Source organism: Oryctolagus cuniculus, chromosome 11 (genome assembly GCF_964237555.1).
Source record: "Oryctolagus cuniculus chromosome 11, mOryCun1.1, whole genome shotgun sequence".
Classification (NCBI taxonomy): Eukaryota; Metazoa; Chordata; class Mammalia; order Lagomorpha; family Leporidae; genus Oryctolagus; species Oryctolagus cuniculus.
In genome coordinates, this window is record NC_091442.1 from 103,303,870 (window position 1) to 103,319,824 (window position 15,955).

At 40.6% G+C, this 15,955-nt stretch overlaps 1 protein-coding gene across 2 annotated transcripts in view; it reads left to right on the plus strand.

Moving 5' to 3' along the window:
- The window catches only part of SLC17A8 (solute carrier family 17 member 8), a 55,724-nt gene extending 40,058 nt beyond the window's left edge, over positions 1–15,666 (plus strand). For both annotated transcript variants that reach the window (XM_002711219.5, XM_051846581.2), the window contains 4 exons: positions 631–763; positions 7,208–7,318; positions 11,571–11,698; positions 12,700–15,666. In XM_002711219.5, the coding sequence (XP_002711265.3) occupies positions 631–763; positions 7,208–7,318; positions 11,571–11,698; positions 12,700–13,044 (717 nt within the window). In that variant the 3' untranslated portion in view covers positions 13,045–15,666. The remainder of the gene's footprint in view (positions 1–630; positions 764–7,207; positions 7,319–11,570; positions 11,699–12,699) is intronic.
- The last annotated feature ends 289 nt before the right edge of the window (positions 15,667–15,955 follow it).

The window sequence follows — 15,955 nt, forward strand, 5'->3', positions numbered from 1 at the left end:
AAGGATAAGAAGATTTGAGGGTACGGGGTTTCTTTTTTCTATAAACTACTCAGCAGCAGAGAGAACCTTAAAGCTTGTTTTGCAGGTGGCTCCTCTCTTCCTAACAGTGGTTATCCATGTAGCAACTACTGCTTGTGATAGTTTAGCAATAATTTCGTTCAGTGGCTTCAAGCCACTGTCATTAGGTTGTCTGTGTTTCAGGGAGGAAGGGTTTGTATGGTGAAACATAAGCCATCATCATAAAATAATTAAGCCTCATTCTTACAAGGGAAAGAATAGCAGCCCAGCAGAGGTAGATGTCTACACAGCTACAGGCGTTGTCAGAGGAGACTGGAAAAACCAGCAGAGTCACGGATGGTGGCTGCCATTAGTGAGCACTCGGTCCATGCCAAGCGCTTTTCCAGTGCTGGCTGCTGGGGTCTCGGTGAGGGATAAAAGGCATCTCTACCTTTCAGAATCGTCCTGTTTGGTGGAAGAGACAGGTCTATACTCAAAATCACTTACGCCTTCACTGTGTATTTATTGAGAAATCCGAGCATGGCTGGATCCTAGCACTGGGGCTGGGCAGGCAATTAAGGGTCCATCTTTCAGCATCAGTGAAAAATAGCTCACTCTTTCTTTTCTTCCCAGGTGGGTCTCTTGTCAGCAGTCCCACACATGGTGATGACGATTGTTGTACCTATCGGAGGACAATTGGCTGATTATTTAAGAAGCAGAAAAATTTTGACCACAACAGCTGTCAGAAAAATCATGAACTGCGGAGGTACTGTAGCTTTCATAGCAGCGTTTGTGGAACTGGAGTAAACAGAATGTCAGAGCGTATTTTAGAGGGCTGTAGAGTTCTTGGAATGGATATGAAAGCCCATCCCCTGTGTTGCTCATCCCACTGCTACCATGTGGTCCTCCAGCCCAGGCTTGTGCAACCTGAGATAGGACGTCTTAGTTGATGGACAATAAATGCGGACACACAACTTGCAGAAACACTGCTTTCACCTACTGCAGTGCCAAAGCAATGTGGTTTCTCTTTATGTTTCTGTTTAAGGTCTATCTTTTCCACATATCCTTCCACACTTATTCTTTGCTTATCTACTTTATTCCCTTTCTGCATGTACATATGTTTTGGTAACAAACAGGAGAGAAGTATTTTCTCTGGATAATCATCTTTCCTCCCAACTTAGCCTTATGCCTGGCTTATGTGTATTTGTGTGCATGGGTACACACATGTACATGGGTACACATACACCATCCTCTTTCCTGGTTGATTTATTCCCTGCTTTATGTTTTGATTTTGCAAAGACAACAAAGTTAGGTGATTTCCCACAACAGGTAGGTGAAAGTCATCTTGATCCGTACAATATTCATGGTTGCTCACCTTTTTGAACCCTCTATTTTCTCACCCTTTTTAATTTTATTTTTAAATGAGCATTTATGGAATTCTTTCTATTTCAGACACTAGGAAATTTCCTGGGAGAAAACAGAGGTAAAATAAAGTGACTTGCTTGAGTGGCAGATCCTGGGCAGGATATCAGGTCTGAGCCCATTGCCAATACCCTGAGTCACTCTGGGGCTGTCTCTACAGGGAACTGGGGTCAGCTTGAGCTGGTCGGAGGGAGAGGATTGTGCATCTAGGGGCAACAGGTCACAACTGGGATATTAAATTGAAACAGAGACTAGCTGGGCTCTGACTGCTGAATAGATTGGTTAGGGCCATTCCAAAGCAAAGAGCATATGGAGACACATGGGAGCAGGCCTGAACTGATCCTACAGCATCTTAGGAATAAGGTCTGATCAGTGAGGCATATCAACACCCAGTCTCCCAGCAGCCTGACTGCTGTCCCAGGCAAAGATATTAGAACCTGTTCTCAGCTTCAACTTTTGAGTAGGAGTCTGAAGATTGGCAGATGTAGGCAAGAGGGAATGTACTGGGGCATTGCATTCTGGGACCTCTCCAAGGTAGCTGGGACAGGCGAAATAAGTCCAGTTGACTTGTCAAGAGGAGCTGATGGCTTGAATGGAAGTGGTAGCAATGTAGTTGGAGTGCAATGGACAGAGTTCTAAATTCTCTGGGCCAATTTTCCTCTTCTTTAAAGTCTGAATAATAATATTCAGTTCAGAGCAATATGTAAATACACCTAGCATAGTGTCCAATCTATAGCAAGTCCTTAGTAAATGTTCTTCTGTGTTCATGACAACAGAAAAATAGGTTTTCCAAAGAAGCTATCCAGCAAATATCTGCTATTGTGCTGTATTTCTCTTGGCCAAAAACATACACTTCTAAGCTAGAAACTTGAAAGAAAATTTTGGATTTCAGAACAATGTACCCAATCTCTTGTAAACCCAGATGCCATAAAGATTCTTGAATATATTTTGTGGGAAAGTTCTATTTATATTTATTTGGGCCCCAATACCACTGCTGTTGTTTCTCTATAATTGGTGGAGATAGTGTTGGGTGGTGGTGAAGAGAATTCGCAGATTTTAAAGTGCTTAATAAAGTGACTGTGAAGAAAATTTTGTTTTTCTGTATCAACTAGAATACATGTGTGAAATTTTCCTGGCCCCTCTGCCATCTTTTAAAAATACACTTCACGTGTGTGTTCATGCTGTTTTATATTTTGACATAGTGCCACCAGTGAGTTCTACACTGAAAACTAAGAAACAAAGGCCACAGTTGGCCCATTTTGCTTAGGTACAGAGATGCATTCAGAATAACCAAGACACAGCATCTATCTAGGTGCCCCTCGACAAATGGATGGATAAAGAAAAACGTAATATCTATACACAATGGAATACCATTGAGTCATGAAATAATGCAGTTCTGTCATCTGCAGTATCATGAATGGGACTGGAAGGCAGTACTAGCGAAAGAAGTCAGACACAGGAAGATAAATGTCATACGTTCTCATTTATATACAGAAGCTAAGAAGTTGATCTCAGATGACATAGAGAATAGCAGAGGGGTTATCAGAGGCTGGGAAAGGTGTGGGGAAAGGAGGGATGGAGAGCAGATGGTTAAGTCCAGGGGTGCAGTTGGATGGGAGGAACAACTTCTAATGATATATAGCACACTAGGGTTACTATGGTTGGCAACAATTCATTGAACACTGCATAATAGCTAGTGAAGAGGCATTTGAATGTTCCTAACTCAAAGAAATGATAAATATCTGAGGTATTAGATATGCCATCACCCTGATCTGGTCACTACATACTATATGCATGTATTGAAGTGTCACACTCCACCCCCTTACTAGGTACAATTGCTATGTGTCCATTAAAAGTAAAAACATTAAAACTTAGTGTAGAGATGTAAGACAGGAGGTCACTACATGAAAACAGAGGCTTGTGCCATCACTGAATAATATAGATTTTTTTTTGCTATGATGAAGCACTTGGAACAGTCTTCTAAAAAATTTTAGCTGCTTTCATGTTTCCTAAAAAAGAAATAAGAGACCATTTTTCAACTGAGAAGGATCATATCCCTTGCAGCCTGTCACATCTTTCTCTTTGTCTCATAGACAAGGAATATGTTACAATCATTTAAAACAAACATCACCTGTAGGCATAATGTTCTGTTCTAGGCCATTCTGAATCCTGGCACATTTCCAAGGTTCTCAGACAAGTGTCAAATTCTCATACTTCCCTCTACAGACCATGTAAAATGTGATTGAAGTAAAAAAATCCAGCCTGCCTCAGTTGCCTGTGTGAACTTCAGTCTGTCTCAATAGGAAATGAAACTTTTCTTAGGCTTTAAAGTTCTAGTGCCATTTCTCTTGTGAATTCCGAATAGCTTCGTGTTCACGGATCTCTGGATTACTTCCGAAGTTTGAATTTTAACCTTAAGCCTCTGAAACATAAAGTCCTATCTGTAGTGTTTTAACCAATAGCATGAGCCATTTAGACTCTTATATGCTTTTTTTTTTTTTTAAGATTTTTTTATTTATTTGAGAGGCAGAGCTAGAGAGGGGGAGAGAGAGAGAGAGGACTTCCATCCACTGGTTCATTGCCCAAATGGTCACAATGGCTGGAGCTTTACCAGTCCGAAGCCAGGAGCCAGGAGCTTCTTCTATGTCTCCCATGTGAATGCAGGGGCATGAGCACTTGGGCCATTTTCCACTGCTGTGCCAGGCCATAAGCAGAGGGCTGGATCAGAAGAAGAGCAGCCAGGACTTGAAATGGTGCCCATAAGGGATGCTGGTGCTGCAGGCGGAGGCTTAGCCTACTATGCCACAGCATCAACCCCTCTTACTGCTTTTCCTTCTTTTGGAAATTTGGCTAAGATCACATTTTTTTCCTTATCAGTGAACCAATGTAACATTTGTAAGTTTCATTCTTCACACATTGTCCACATTCTAATTCTTCACAAGAGTTAACTTTCTGGCACAACCTTTGTTGAAAGTGGCAAAATGAAAGAGGTTCACCCAGATGATTTGTTGTTTAAGATAGGCCACTTCAAAAAAAACACATGTAGTTAGGACACAAAACACCTAGCAGTTTTGCCCTATGTATGATTTAAAATGTTGTTAAAAAATACAAACATATAGCAACTGTGCACAACACGGAAGCCATTGTTGCTCTCTTAATGTCTTATGACCCTCTTTAGGTGTCCCTCTAAAACAGCTATTAATGCTTGCTCTTCTCTGTGGCAGTTTTGAAGAAATGGGCTCAGAAAGGTGGTAACATAACCAAGGTCTAGAGTAGTGCGTTAGTTTGTATTTTAGTCTCAATCAATCTTGATCACATGTTCTTTTCATGATACTCATTCATTAAATATTAGTTAGTGGAATGCCCATTACATGGTAGCCACACTCGGTCAAAGATACATCTTTTGTGTGTGTGTGAGGCAGAGGCACAAATGAAAAATTACAAAGCCATACGGAAAAGCTTCATAAAATAAGAAGGAGATGTCAGCATCACTGAGTGGGGGTGGGGGAGAGTTGGCAGGGAAACTTCACAGAGGGAGCTGTATTTGACTGGAATTTAAAGGAAGTAAGGCTGGCATAGTGGTGCAGTGGGTTAAGCCAGCGCCTGCAATGCTGGTGCCCCATATCAGTGCCAGTTTGATTCCCAGATGCTCTGCTTCCGATCTAGCTCCCTGCTAATGCACCTGGGAAGGCAGCAGAAGGTAGCCCAAATATTTGGGCCCCTGCCACCCATGCGGGAAACCCAGATGGAGTTCCAGGTTTGGCTGGCACAGCTTTGCCCATAGGGGCCATTTGGGGAGTGAACCAACAGTCAGAATACCTCTCTCTCCCTGTTTTTCCTTCTCCCTCTGTCACTCTACCTTTCAAATAAATAGAATAAACCTTTAAAAAAGACGAAAAGACAAAGTACAATTTCTCTAGGAAAAGGGAAGATGGAGAGAAGTATATCTTTGATGAAAATCCACACAGGCACTAGACAATGTTGTATGACTAGGAAACAACTACTGGAGCTGTAAGAGGAAGCTTGAAAACCCATGTGGAAAAATGGCAGTAAAATATAAGCTTATTTTGATGCAAAGTTTTTTTTGAAATCCATGCATATTTGTTCATAATATACATTTTCCATGAACTTTTTGAAGACCTCCCTCTCCCCGTCTGTCCTGCACAAAGAGAGGGCTGAATATGGGATGGGGATGGGGGAAAGAGAAGTGAGGGCTGGCCAGAGATAAAGTGGGAACAGGAAGAGGGATTTACTGTGTAATGCAAGACCCCTGCTGTGGAAGCCTTACAGAACTGCTAAGCAAAGGCGTGGCTGAGCAGGCACGTGGTTCAGAAAGGCAGCGGAGTGGTGTGTGGATCAGGGGAGGGTGGGAAGACCACTCAGGAGCCTCCTGTTGTTCAGGTGAGCAGTGGTGGGCCCCCGAAATAAGGCACAGGCAGAGGAGGGTGACATGGGTCAGATTTGATGAAATTTCTGAAGCCAAACCCTCAAATTTTTATGTGAAAGCTGAGGGAGAAAGAGCCATCGAGACAATTCTGAGGTCCGTGCCCTGGACTTGGGGCCACCACTTGCTGAGCTGCGCTCATGTGCCACATTTCGTTTCTTCTTTTTTTTTTTTTTTCTAATTTATTTTATTTATTTATTTTTAATTTTTTGACAGGCAGAGTGGACAGTGAGAGAGAGAGAGAGAGAGAAAGTTCTTCCCTTGCCGTTGGTTCACCCTCCAATGGCCGCCGCGGCCGGCACACCGTGCTGATCCGATGGCAGGAGCCAGGAGCCAGGTGCTTTTCCTGGTCTCCCATCGGGTGCAGGGCCCAAGCACCCGGGCCATCCTCCACTGCACTCCCTGGCCACAGCAGAGAGCTGGCCTGGAAGAGGGGCAACCGGGACAGAATCCGGTGCCCCGACTGGGACTAGAACCGAGGGTGCCAGCGCCGCAAGGCGGAGGATTAGCCTAGTGAGCCGCGGCGCCGGCCGCAGACTCACTTATTGTAAATGAAAGGGACAGAAAGTACTTTTGTACTGTTGGACAAGTATCTTCTATGAAAATATTTATTTATTTTTATTAAAGATGCCCGAGAGCTTTGATGAATTTCTGAAAGAATGTTGCCTTATGCTTTACAAGGAGTGAGACTTTACATTTGGTTTCAGATATTCTTTTAAAATTTCATTTATTTACTTATTTTTCCATTTTATTTGAAAGGCAATCACACACACATACAAGGAGAGAAAGAAATCTTCCACTTCCTGGTTTACTCCCCAAATACAACATGCAAGCCTCAGGCACGCTACAGCTAGGAGCCAGAAATTCCATCAGGTTTCCCATGTGGGTGGCAGGGGCCCAGGCACATGAGCCATCATCTGCTGCCTCCCAGGTTATTAGCAGGGAACTGGATGGGAAGTGGAGTAGCCAAGTCTTGAACCAGGCATTCCAATATGGGATACAAATCTTTTAAGCAGAGATTTAAGCCACTGTACCATTGGCAGTATATAGGAGAATTTTCTTATTTAGAAATGGCAGGGGCAACTAGGCCTGAAGCATTGGAACTTACTCGGACAATTTAGTATTCAAGGTTTACCAGGAAAATGTTAGAACGTTCACATAACACCCAGATAATATTAGCATAGTCACAGTACTGAAACACCCAAGTCATGTTGTAAGCCCTGTGTCAGAATGTATATACTAAAAACTCAGTTCCATGGGAATACAGATTAATTCTTATTTAATAAATTCACAAACTTGGACTGACATGAAAGTGACATTTCCCCCTGCTGTTTTCATTTGCAGGCTTTGGCATGGAGGCGACCTTACTCCTGGTGGTTGGCTTTTCCCACACCAAGGGGGTGGCTATCTCCTTTCTGGTGCTTGCTGTAGGATTTAGTGGCTTTGCTATTTCAGGTAAAGTGCCTTTGGGCTTCCAGGTCTTGTCTGTTGATTGAGCGAGTCTTGCAAGGAAGTCAGGACAGGGATGTGTGGCACCTTTCTTCAGGAGCCCAGTCAGTCCTGAGCTGCAGGGCCACTGCTCAGAGAATTCCATCTGGTGAGGGTAACTTTGTAGGATCACCCAGGACTGGGTTTAGGAGTCCATTCAATCTGGAATTGGGTTGTCCCTACTTTCTCTGTCATGGGAAAAGACACAAAGGCAGGTGAGCCCCTGAGGCACCAGCAGGGATCCGGGCATGTGGCTGCACCAGGTCACCCTACCTAGCAGAGGCTCTTGTGACCTTTTCAGTCCTCACCCCTGCCAGCAAACTGCTACTGCTAGCTCACATGACCATGTCATTTGACACAGAGTCATAGGATCAGAAGTTGCTCAGAGTAGAAATCTTCAGATTTTGTCTACTGTGTCGGCCTCATTTTCCAGACAAGAAAATGAAGGTTCAGAGAGGCACCATGCCTTTCTGAACAGGACAGATCAGGTAGAAATAAAAACAGTAGTGATGTAAGCCACATGGACCAAGCCCAGACTCAGTGCTGGGCACTTTTCAAAGCCCTGTGTGTGTACTGAGCTCCGTCTCCTTGACAGCTCTCCTAGGGAGTATCACTGCTATCAAAATCCTCATTTTACAGAGCAGGAACTGGCCTACTTTATGGGAGAGGACAGAGGGAAGTCATATCACACAGACCCCAGTGACTCCCTGGGCACAACTGGATGAAAAAGAAAAATCCAGTTGTGCTTCTATCTCTAGAACATTGTAAAAACCAAAATTGTCACTTACAGAAGAGCTTACATAAAGCACATGTATCTGACAGCATTGCGAAGCAAGTAGTAGATGTTACTTAGTAGTTGGTGGCAAAGCAAAGACAAAGCACAGTTCAGCCTGGCTCCAAGCTTATGTTCTTTCCATTGGTTTAGACTACCTTAAATATCCAACAGAGTAGTAATGTCCCAGAACAGAGAGTGTGGAAATTCTTTTCTAGATCACCCTAAAGTAGGGGCATGATATGTCTATCAAAATAAATAGTGCTGGTGCATAGTTAAACTAGAAAAAAGAATCTACTTTCAAAGTAGGTTACAGATAAGAATTTGGATTTGGAGGTGTGTAGACCTGGTTAAAGGCTGCTCTTTATTACTATGAAAGCAAAATTGCTTAATTATTTAAATTCTCACATCTCAGTTATCTCATTCAGATATTGAACAGCTGTAAGAGTAACCTCATAGGGTGGTTGAGGACACGCTGCGATCATTATGCCTTTACTCATACTTCTTGTGAGGTAGGCACTGTTCTTGACTGATACTACTACAATGAACAAATCAAAGATTCAGATAAAGTTTACATTCTGGTGGAAATAAAGCACTTAAAGCCTTCAGCACAGTATCAGATGCATAACAAAGTTGTTACGCATTTACTGATATTATTGCTCTGTGATGCGCTTTGGCCCAGTGCCTCTCAAGCTTTAATGTGCTTGGAAATCACCCTGCAGTCTTGCAGAATACAGTTTGCTTTAGCTCTGAGGTGATGCTTATTGGCTACCCACACTTTGAGTAGCAAGGAGAGAGCAATTATGACTTGCTTCCAGAAGGATACTTTCCCTTGATAACTGTGTGATGCAAAAGCGATTCATATCCTGCCTCCAGAGATAATGAAATGCTCAGGGTCAGATGTCTTCCTTTCCCCTAGATTGCCAATTGAGTCACCATCACTGGGAGAGATGCCCAGTACCCCAATTGCAGCAGCTGTTTTTTTTTTTTTTTTTTAATTAAAGGCACTTATTCCATGCTTGTCATTTTTAAGATGCGGTATCATTTATTCCTTGTCAGAAGCTTAGGAGAAGGGCGCTGCTATATGAGTTTTACTGTGTAGAAATAGAGAAAGATGACTTGGCCAAGTAAATCAAATGGATTGGATTGGACTAAAAGTCTGTCTGACCCATTAATGACACTATGGGTGGGACTGTGGCCATGGGAGTGATAATTCCTCAGGACTTCCTGTCTGTCAGCATTCTCAGGAATATGTAAGAATACTAGAGAAGACTGATGCAAGGTAGAAGCTGACTGTAGATAAGAGGCTTAGCACAGGTGAGGTTAGAAAGATGCAAGGGATGAGAGGTGTCTGCTTTGGAAAATGTCCTGTGTACAGAAGGCAGACCCTCCCAGTCTGTGTACAACGATTTCTCATCTGTTACAAAAATCTATCAGTTTTTTTGAAATTCCCCCCACCCCTGGAATGCCAGAATTATGAAGTTAGAAACAAAATGGCAATTCTCACATTATCTTTAGCTGAAGCAGATGCCTAGGCTTTGTACAAGGATATAATACTTGACAATCATATTAATTTCTTCTTATCTCTGGGTTCTTTTCTAATAAAGTGTTTATCTCATTCAAATCAACAGTAAAATTAATTTATCTTGCAGCTGCTTTATGTTCTGATTGTCTGGCACTTTGATTTGAAAGAGAAGGTATGTTTATTAGAAAATTTTTTTTCTCCCTGAATGGAAGTAAGAAATATAACCATCTAGTATGCCAGATTAGAAAAAAAAATTAAATCCTATTTTCATGTCCTTGCATAGAACAAAGGGAAGCATAATATGAGTGAACAGAATTTATAACCCTGTGCTATAATTAAACAACTATTTTTTAAAGATTTATTTACTTACTTGAAAATCAAGAGTTACACAGAGAGAGAAGGAGAGGCAGAGAGAGAGAGTGAGAGGTCTTCCACCCTCTGGTTCACTCTCCAATTGGCAGCAATGGCAGGAGCTGCATTGTTCCGAAGCCAGGAGCCAGGAGCTTCTTCCAGGTCTCCCATGCAGGTGCAGGGGTCCAAGGACTCGGGGCATTCTCTACCACTTTCCCAGGCCATAGGAAAGAGCTGGATTGGAAGTGGAGCAGCTGGGACTTGAACCAGCGCCCATATGGGATGCCGGCACTGCAGGAGACAGTTTTACCTGCTAAACCACAGCCCCAGCCCCTTAACTATTGAGCAACTACTATATGCCAGACACTTTGCTGGTTAAGACAGTGGTAAGCAAGATAAGATGATAGCTACCTGTAAAGAGTTTATACATTGACTTTCATCTCCATGTTCCACACAATTATTTAACTTGATTTTTATAACAGTTTTCCAAGAATTACCCCAGTTTATAGATAAGAAACTGAGGTTCAGAAAGTTTAGATCAGAGTCCAGATTTGCATCTCAATTAAGCTGCCAGAGCTGAGGTCGCTCTGACACTAAAATGCACCCATGGGTAACATTGGCAAAATTGCTCTCCAGGGCCTTCATCTTTCTCTTTCACAGCCTCGTCCATGCCTGACCTTCACTCCTCTCCCATGTTCCACATGTCCTTCTCCTGATGAATGGATTCAGTGAGCTCTTTGTGACTTATTGTCTTTGTCAATTTGCCACTTTTGAAAGTGGCAAGAGATAGTAAGAGTAGAATAAATGGTAGGAGTGGTGGTAGTTAGTAGTGATAGTGATTAGTAGTGGTGGTAGTTACTAGAGCTTAGCTATTTGCCAAGGTATCCCACACACCTATTTTCCCAGAGTCTCAAATCACAGTACATTTATGAGTTAAGCAGTAATATTATTCCCACTTTAGAGAGTGAGAGACAACAAAGACCAAAACATTGACTTGTCTATCTAGTGGAGGTGAGATTCAGGTCCAAATTTATAATCTTCAAATCAACCAGGTATATGAATGAAAGTGGTTGTAAATTATAGAGGATCTGCCAGTGTTTGTGAAATGTTCATTATTAAAACACCCTTTCCATCATGTTGTGTGACCACCAAAGCAGGTCTGTTTATGACAGCCCTTCTTTAAGGAATTGAGGGCTTGGAGGGGGGATATTATGAGGCAGGGTTTGGTTGTGATTACAGTTTTGTGTGATTGTTTACTCTGAATAAATATGACCAGGCTTTTGGCTTTTCAGTATTCCCAAACACCATCATTTGGAGTGCCAAATTTACAAGGCACAGGTGCCATAATTCTCCCCATAAAGAACCCATAGTGGATATTGCTAGATAATCTTAAGACCTTTTCCTACTTGTGCAGATATAAAGCATTGATCTTCAACCCAGTCATCTTGGTAGAGTTACCATTAGTCATATACTAGAAGAAACCAAATAAATTAATGAGAGCTAAATATTTTCCAAAGTGTGTTTGAAATTCTATTCTTTGCTCTGATGTTGAGGTTTTGGCTTCCCTGTAGGTTTTAATGTCAACCACCTGGACATTGCCCCCCGCTATGCCAGCATTCTTATGGGTATCTCAAATGGAGTAGGGACCCTGTCTGGAATGGTCTGTCCCCTCATTGTTGGTGCGATGACCAAGCACAAGGTAATGATTTCCTGTGTGGCTATGGGTACATTTTCAGGAGATTGAAGCATTACACAAACTTGAGATCTTGAGACCCTACCCCAGCCCTTAAATGTGTGTGTCCTTGACCTTGACTAGGTCACATGAACTATTTTCCTCCCCTTCTTCCCTCTCTCCCTTCCTTTTTTCTTCCTCCCTTTCTTCTCTTCCTTCTGTTTTTTAAGTCATTGCTTATTGATGGAACCGGAGCTAATTGGTTGGTTGTTCCACATTTTCTCAACTGAGACATGAAAGTTCAGGGGAGAGAGGTGAAGGCTCTGTGTTGAGACACAAAGAAGAAGCTGAGGCAGTCAACTCAGGATCAATGAATTACTAAAGATTGTTTTATAATTTCAAGTGATTAATTTTATAGCCTATTTCATCTATTGCTTAGTATATACTAGCATAAAAATATTACTGCTGTTATACTTCCTTGTTAAGAAGAAAGCAAAGCATTAATGACCCTGTCTAAGAACCCACAAGGGAGTGGCGCTCAATCTTCACTGCACCTTTGTGTATTTAGACTAGGGTGGGTGGAAGAGGAGGATCCCGTGATCCATCGAGTTCAAGTACAGGCCACAAGCTTCCTTTATCACTGTCACTGACAAAATTTCAGGATGTTGGTTTCTGCAAATAAAAGTTTTTGAACACCATAGATTTTTTTCCCCCAACCATTTTCTTAGATGAATTTTCTTTTATAAATATAGCTTTAGAAATTATTCTGGCTTCTTAGGAAAGAAAGCACTAAGTAATATTTCTTACTTTCTGACAGAAAAGGAAGATGGGATTTAGGGATTCTACAGAAAGGAGACTCATTTTTTTTCATTTTGTTCATGAGATAATACGGCTGGTAACACGCCTATTAAATCCAGCCTTACCTTTGGGGTGGGCATGTGCCTTTGTCCTAGTGGAAGCCTCCAGAACATATTGTTATTCACTGGTTTTTGTGAAAACGTTACCTGACACTTTGTTTTCTTGTTTAGACTCGTGAGGAATGGCAGAACGTGTTCCTCATAGCTGCCCTGGTGCACTACAGTGGTGTCATCTTCTACGGAGTCTTTGCTTCTGGGGAGAAACAGGAGTGGGCTGACCCTGAGAATCTCTCTGAGGAGAAATGTGGGATCATCGACCAAGATGAATTAGCTGAGGAGACAGAACTCAACCACGAGACTTTTGTGAGTCCTGGAAAGAAGACATCCTATGGAGCCACCACCCAGAATTGTGAAATTCAGAGGAAGGAATGGAGGGGTCAGAGAGGAGTGACCCTTGATGAAGAAGAGTTGACCTCCTACCAGAACGAAGGACGAGACTTCTCAGATACATCCTAATGTCGGAGGGACACTTCCACCTTGTGCTCACCTTAGGACCAGAAAGTATCCATGCCTATTGCCTTCCCCTTAGCTGCTCTTGCCAGAGTATGGGCACACTGGAGGTAGGAGGGTGAGGGGACGAGGTCGAATCAACAATAGAGCAGAATGTCATCTTGTAATGATACTCATGGGGGTGGAGCTTGTGTTCAGTTGGTAAAATAGCTGATTACATTTTTTTTGGACTTGTAATTGATTCATCTCCCAAAGAAGAAAACTTGTTCAGAAAGAGTAAGGAAGAAAATACTATGTTGATCAAAGAGACACTGAAGGAAGTGGGAATATTTGTCCTGCAGGAGAGTAAACAATATTTGCTATCCCATCGTAACTGTAGAGGTATAGAGGGGGCTCCCTATTCCTAAAAACTCTGCTGCTCTTGGAGGCCCTGTGTTGTGCCAGGTGCTTTATAAACATTATTATTTGATCTCCATTACCCTATGACATCTATTTCTTATCCCTATTTTACAACTAAGGGAACTAAACCAATAAGAGATTAACTTGTCTAGGGTTATTGCACCAGGGCCAATGCTGTAGCCCCAGAAAAAAAGTAGTTTTAGAGATGAAGATTTCAGCTCAGTAGGAAAGATAATTTTAATAAAGAAAATTGAAACTGAAATGAGTTGTCTTGTGGATAATCTTCTATTTTTGTCAGGTATAGAGGATGAAAAAAATGAGATTGATATGGAGAAGATTATTATTTAAACATTGTCTAGAGGGCTGGACTCAAAGACCTCTAGGGTCTTAAGCATTATCTGAAAAGTCACATGATTTCATGAGTTCATAGTTTTTTTTAGATAATAAGAGTCATTATCTTATTCGAATTGGTTTAAAAATGTGAAACAAGATAGCCAAATTTCTTGAAATCTGATGATCAGAATGGCAGAAAAGAAGTAAACAAGGAATTAGCTACTAAATTTCAACTCTCTATAGTTAGTCAACAATGTTAAGGTTAATTATCATCCCAAATTACTCATAATTACTCATAGCAATGACATTTAATAATTTAAGAAGTAGGTTCCTGTGTTTCATTAGGTAAAATTTTCAAGTTTTCTGTTAAAACATGTCTGCTCTTTCTGCTGATGATTATACTAGAAATTATGATCAAATTATTCAAAACTATGACTGAGGTATTCTTAATGACTCTATTTGGGATGATATTCAGGGAAGTTGCAATAATACAGCAATAGTTTTGTAGAGAAATATTAGAAAGGAAATATCTGGGACAACTAGATCCATTGCACTGGAAAATTCATCTTTGTAAAGGCAATAATATGGATACTCTCTAGAAATATTTCAAAATATAATGTTGGCATGTAAAATATTATTTGAAAATAAAGTTATTTTCTTGTTAATTTGTTTTAAAATTTTTATTTCTACATTTAAAAGAAAAATTAAATATTGTAGAAAAATTATAAACTTATAGTTTTATCATTGTAAAGTGCTTTTTCTAATTTCTTCCATTTATATGTTTCTGGTACCTGTTGTGACAGTGAAGTTGTGGCATATTTTATAAAAAGGATAATCTTAAGAAAAAAGAATTTCTTGACTATGAAACAATATTTAGCATATAATTTATATCATAAGACATCTTTAGGTCTCTTTAATGAATGAATCCATGTAAGTCCCTTAGAATAGTTTCTGGCATGTAGAAAGTGTTCATTAATAGCTCATAATCAATATATTTGAACAATTTGGGGGCATTTTTCAGTTTAAAAGAAAGCATGCTATGCCTTTTCCATCCATTAGCTACAGAATTTACTGTGAAAGTCGTGCTGTTTTCTAAGTAAAAAAAAAAAAAAAGAAGTTCACGTTGGCTGGCTGTATTTTATTTTTGTTGTGTTAATAAAGTCAAATAACAGTATTTAAAAACTCCATGATAATCTTTAAGGTAATTTTATTTTGTTACACAAAGTTGTATTTATTACACATTTAATGTTGATATGATTTGTAGAAATTTTGCCTGTTACTTTTCCTTATTGTATTTTTTACAAATAGAGCCCAGGATCATGGTGCTGAGAGCTAGAAGACATTTATTTCTTGTGATGGATTGTTCTCTCTATAGGTTGCATTAGACAGATAATTACAGCTGAACATAAGACAGATGCAGTGCACAAGTCATTGTACATTTTGCTGCAAATGTCCGTGTGAAGAGCAACTGTTGGAGGCAAAGCACGGTTTCTGGTAGGAAGGGAAAGAGGCCTGAGGATGCTGGATTCTTAAGAAAGATCTGATGGTAAACAATGAAAATTTTGGAGAGACTCCTGAATAGGACAACAATATTAATTATTATTCAAGAAATAATGATTCATTTTTTGCCCCTGCATGAATGTTAAATTTATGAGGTTAAAAGTGGAATGTACTGCTTCTATTTCACACTCCCTCCTTGCAACCCCAACAAATCTGGTCTTCCCTTTCTGTTTCTTACCTCAGTTACTCACATCACCCTTTTGCTCAAGCTATAACTTGTGGATATCTTTGGCTTAAAATTTCCTTCTTTTTTTTCCAGGCCAAATTAATTTAATTTAGTTTCAAATATGTAGATCCATGACTCACATCAACTTTGGAAAAATTCTCAGCCTTACTTCCTAAGATATTTTACTGCATTCTCTCTCTACTCTGTTTCTAGGGGTCCAGTTAAATGAATGATACATTCGCGTATGAAGATCTCTGACCATGTCTTTTGCATTTTTCAACTCTTAACATTTTATGTATAATTATAGTTACTGTCATCTGACTTTTTTTATTTATTTCTATGATGGAAATCCAACCACTGTACTCTCAATTTCAATTACTGTTTTTCCAGTTCTATATGTTTTAATGGTTCTTTTTTATTCCTGCTATATCCTTAAAAATATTTACAGTTCTCCCATGA